This window comes from Priapulus caudatus, unplaced genomic scaffold, assembly GCF_000485595.1.
Source record: "Priapulus caudatus unplaced genomic scaffold, Priapulus_caudatus-5.0.1 Scaffold631, whole genome shotgun sequence".
NCBI lineage: Eukaryota > Metazoa > Priapulida > Priapulimorpha > Priapulimorphida > Priapulidae > Priapulus > Priapulus caudatus.
In genome coordinates this window covers 82,455-88,204 of record NW_014577692.1, presented here as the reverse complement: position 1 = coordinate 88,204, position 5,750 = coordinate 82,455, and the positions used below count along the sequence as shown (strand labels likewise).

The following is a 5,750-nucleotide window of genomic DNA, read 5'->3' as shown; positions in this document are numbered from 1 at the left end:
AAGAGAGAGAGAGAGAGAGAGAGAGAGAGAGAGAGAGAAAAAGAGAGGGAGAGAGAGAGAGAGAGAGATAGAGAGAGAGAAAGAAAGAAAAAGAGTGGGGAGAGACTGATGGTGTGCGTGTTTGCCTATGTTCTCGCCAACACGCACGCTACACCATCGACGGGTTTTGTGAGCGTTCACAATCGCCTATCCTCATCCCACACTGCTACATAAATCTACATTCTCAGCAGAAGGCGCACGCACACGAGAGCTGCGCAGGTGAAACACTATCAGCTACCCATTACTATAATATATATAACGTCTCGCGCGTGTGTTCTAGTATCGCATAGGTACATTCTCTGGATACCAGGAGCCATTTGTCAGAAACAAAATTAGTCTTAACATCGACATTTCCTCGTAGATCTTCGCACATACTCTAGATGCCGTACATCACATCAAAACAATATTCTCTCTATTTTCATTCCTATATTCACGTTTCCCGCAGGACCCATTCTGCATAGCCGTGATAGATCAGCTCCTCTTTGCTGCTAACTGGTGTACGGGAGACAAACCGCCACCTGCTGCCCCCTTGCGGAGGAAAGCCGCGCAGGACCGCTACGTAGAGGCGCCTGGCTTTCACCCGAATTCCTTACAACCGTACGGACTCGACAACTACAGCAACCACGCGTCCGTGCACGTGCCGCCCATGCCCCAGCGGGACTTCCGTTAGTGTGCTCGTGGCGCCATCTGACGGAGAATTCGTACATCGAACTGAATTTTCCCGATTACGTTTTGCGCGAGTTGTTACGTATTAATTAAGTCGTTTCGCGGTTTATCCCGAAAATATTTTGGGAACCAGGATTGTCTGGATGCTTTTGCAATTGTACCAGTTTGTTGCTTTTATATATATGCATATTTCTGATTGCGTGCGTGCGTGCGTGCTTACGTGCGTGTGTACGTGTGTGTGCGTTATTGCGTATCAGTGTCATAGGAACTAAATACCGCAACATAGATTATTTAAAACATAGATTATTTAAAACATAGATTATTTAAAAGGAATTGTTTCGACATTGTTTTTTTCTGGAGCGTTTGATGATTTTTATTCTAACAGTTAAATTTTTCCATTTCCTATATTTGTTATGCTTTTGCGTGTATCAGTCGTGTAAAATAATCTTTTATGAGATACTGAATGAAATAAATAATTCCATGTTTAATATACAAATAAAATGAGAATTTTATTTAATGTTTTTATTATAAATATAATTAGCTTAGCTAACTATTATGTAAACCCGAGCAATCTACATAATACATAATACATAATACATAATACATAATACATAAGCTACATAAGCTATAAATTTTCTAACAAGCATTCTGTATACACATGAGAGATTGATAGAGATAGATAGATACAATGACGGGCAGACAGAGAGAGAGAAAGAAAGAAAGAACGAGAGAGAGAGAGAGAGAGAGAGAGAGAGAGAGAGAGAGAGAGTGGCACGCGCACGAGCGAATGAAAGCATGAGAACGAGAGGAAGGTGAGAGAGTGTATATTCTGTAATAACTTATATATATAACTATATGGTACTTCTTCTACACATATGAAAGTAGAGTATATCACTTTGTGTAAACAGTGATCACGAGCGTCCTGTAAACACCGACTGTGTTTACATACACTAATGTTGTTTGATTAGCCACTACATCTTCTCAATAAATATGTGGACGCAATTTTCGCAATATTGACGCAATGATGAAATGGTTGCGTGTCCATGTGTCATCGATACCGGTATCGGCATAAATAGATAATACAATAATAAATGATATCGTGGCATTTTAAAACCAACCTGTACAAACATTCGATTTGTTGCATTGACAGTAGGGATGATTGAGAGATGCACGAAGGAAATTTCCAATTTGAAATGTACACCAATAACATGGATTTTGATTATGGGTTTTAGCAAACTAAAGCGTTTGAAATTAGGCCGATTTTTGCAATGTTCTATATTTCTAAATAGATTTATCTAGCCTTGTTCATTTTTGCTATTACCCGGGAGTAAAATAAAAACATATAATGTACGGTTATTTTACTTCTGATAACATGTTTCCCATGGACTCAATTTTCCCAATTTCCCTTATGTAATAATATTACATCGATATATTATATTATATCGTTCATACTCCCCTTATTCGTCATGGAGTTTCGTGTTCTAATGATGTTGCTATCAACAACAGACGGTCGCACTGCACATTCGGTAGGAATATTGGCGGAAATAGATTTTTCCAGAATCGATTAGCACACGTACGACATCATGAAACCAATAAGGTGTTAATCTGCTCCTGATGACGTCAGAATTGCATCAAAACACGATCTCATTAGCTAGCATAATAAGCAGAATGAGTAAAATAGGCTATGACGAACATGGTCGACGAATATATCGTCTACTCAGAAATGATTTTTTTTACCGCAATAAAAATAGTTTTAGCCGCAGTTAAATTATAGCCATTTTAACCAGTCAGAGGCCTTAATACACATAATTTTACCGCGGATAAATTATTTGTACCGCGGTGTTACCTAGCATAATAAGTAGAATGAGTAGAGTATGCTATGACGAATGCTTCTCTCTCGGAGAACACGCACCGAGAGAGCAGATGGGTTGATGAACGTGAAGATTGGCATGAATGTGTTTGATGGGTATATACGCAGTGAGGTATAAAATGGTAGAGATCATATTTTGACGGCAACGAGGCGTCCCGTAGCGCCCCCGTAGCGCCCCCGTAACGCCCCCGTAGCGCTCCCGTAACGCCCCCGTAGCGCCCCCGTAGCGCCCCCTAGCGCCTTCTCTCTCTCTCTCTCTCTCTCTCTCTCTCTCTTTCTTTCTCTCTCTCCTCCCCTTCCCTTTCTTTCTTTCTCTCTCTCTCTCCCTCTCACCTCCCCCCTTTCTTTCTGTCTCTCTCTCTCTCTCTCCAGCCGAGCTCAGCTTCGTTTGCTTATCATGTTTTTCAATCTTTCCACTATAACACGAATTCTCTCGAGTTCTACATCACGTTGGATCTTTCTTTCAGATCTACTTTCGTCGGACGACGCAGCGAGCACGATGCCTCCGCCATCTTCATCCTCATCGCTGTTAGGGCTCCTGCGGTATCGGTCGCTGAGCTGTCTAGATTCAGTTATATGTTGATTGAGGGCTAGTATATTCATCAGCAAATCTTCAAACTGATCTTCAACCTATGAATCATCGGAACGCGGGCGTTATTCATACACACGAAACGTGCGGCAAGAGATGTAGAGACAAACATATCAATATAACATACAGATAAAGAATATGCATGTATTGACAAACACTTGAGGAGTGGCTGCTTGGTCGGTGAAGCGAGCAAGTTATGGATAACCCCATAATATTATATATATGTTATACGTGCACCAAATATTTGCTCGCGTTGGTTATCAAATCTTAGCGTGATGTGTGTAGGCGTGCGTATGCGTGTGGAAAAGAACGAGCGCAACCTATATGTGTGTGTGCGCGTGTTTAGATACGTACTCATTGCATCGACATGTACGAGCATGCAAGTATGCAATATCATAGACTGTTCATCACACCCTCCCCCCCCCTCCTCACATACACACGCGCGCGCGCACGCACACACACCTTACGTTACGCGTCACATATGCACGTACACGTGTATGTCCGTCCGTCCGTGCGTGCGTGCGTCTGGATGAGCCGGGGGCAAGTTTAAACACACTCACCACTCTGTAGAAGAGACATTTATGGAAGAGACGTTTAAACACACTCACCACTCTGTAGAAGAGACATTTATGGAAGAGACATTTATGGAAAAGATGGGAAGATCATACACACGCTGACGCGCGCGCGCACGGCCACACACCTTACGTTACGCGTCCACATATGCACGTACACGTGTATGGCCGTCCGTCCGTGGCGTGCGTGCGTCTGGATGAGCTCGGGGCAAGTTAAACACACCACCACTCTGGTAGAGAGAGCCATTTATGGAAGAGACATTTATGGAAAAGAATTTAACACACTCACCACTCTGTGAAAAGACATTTTATGGAAGAGAACGTTTAAGACACCTCACCACTCTGGTAGAAGAGACTATTTATTGGAAGAGACATTTAAATCACCTCATCACTTTGTAGAAGAGACATTTATGGATAGAGACATTTAAACCACTCACCACCTGTATTGAAGAGAACTTTATGGAAGAGACGTTTAAACAACTCACCACTTTCTGTGACGAGCATTTATGAAGAGACGTTTTAAAATCACACTCGACCACCCTGTAGAAGAGACATTTAATGGTAAGAGACGTTTAAACACACTCAGAAAAGCACATTCTTGTAGAAGAGACCTATTAATGGAAGATACATGTTATGGAAAAGACAATTTAAACACAACTCCCCACTCTGTAGGAATGAGACATTTGTATGGATAGATGACGTTTAAACAACACTGCACCAACTCTGTAGAAGAGACATTTATGGAAGATGACATTTAAAACACACTTCACTCACTCTTTAGACGAGACATTTATGAAAGAGACATTTAAACACAGCTCACCACTCTGTAAAAAGCGACATTTATGGACAGACTCGTTTAAACACACTCACCCCTGTAGAAGAGACTTTATGGAAAGAGTACATTTTATGGAACGAGACATTTAAACACACCACCACTACTGTAGAGAGAGACATATATGGATAGAGACGTTGAAACCTCACTCACCACTCTGTAGAAGAGACATTTATGGAAGAAGACATTTAAACACACGCTCACCACTCTGTTAAGAAGAGACATAATTATGGAGGAGACGGTTTTAGAACACACTCACCACTCTTCAAGAAGAGACATTTATAGAAGAGGACTTTATGGAAGGACGCTTTAAACAGCACTCACCCACTTCTTGTAGAAGAGACATTTATTGGAAGAGACGTTTAAACCACCGTCACCATTCTGTAGAGAGAGACATTTAAACACTACTCACTCTGTAGAAGAGACCATTTATGGAAGAGACATTTATGAGAGACATCGTTATGGAAGAGACATTAACACACTCACCAGCCTGTGAGAAGAGACATTTATGGCAAGAGACCATTTAAAACACACTCACCACTCTGTGGAAGAGACAGTTGAGTCTTGACTCATCCTCACCGCCCGCGCAATCCCGCTTGCCGTCACACAGCTGGTGGTCGTCGACGCATCCGTACTCGCCCCGCACGTCCGGCGTCGGACACACGTGCAGACGTCGGCCATCCTCCGCCGACGGACACGCCTCGGCTGAAAGATGATTAATTCATTAATTATTAATTCTAATATCATGTATATATATATATATATATATATATATATTATCAAGAGCTCATAAATAATACTAGTATTTATTAGCTCTTGATATTATGTGTGTGTGCGTGCGTGTGCGTGCGCGCGTGTGTGTGTGTGTGTGTGTGTGTGTGGGGGGTCTGTGTGTGTGTGTGCTGCCACTACTATTACTACTACTACTACTACTACTATCACTACCACTACCACTACTACTACTACTAATAATAATAATTATTATAAGAAGAAGAAGAAGAAGAAGAAGAAAAAAAAAGAAGAAGAAGAAAATAAACGAAAAGGAGGCGTAGGTGGAGGAGTAGGAGGAGGAGGAGGAGGAGGAGAAGGAGAAAGAAGAAGGAGGAGGAGAGGAGGAGGAGGAGGAAGGAGGAGGAGGAGGAGGAGGCAGGAGGAGGAGGAGAAGGAAAAGAAGGAGGATAT

General features: G+C 42.1%; 1 protein-coding gene across 1 annotated transcript in view; it reads left to right on the top strand.

Annotated features, from left to right (window-relative positions):
- Positions 1-1,190, top strand: part of LOC106812294 (glutamate receptor ionotropic, kainate 3-like) — a 29,016-nt gene extending 27,826 nt beyond the window's left edge. The window contains 1 exon segment of the mRNA XM_014816131.1: positions 485-1,190. Coding sequence (XP_014671617.1) covers positions 485-709 — 225 coding nt within the window. The 3' untranslated portion in view covers positions 710-1,190.
- Positions 1,191-5,750: the final 4,560 nt, after the last annotated feature.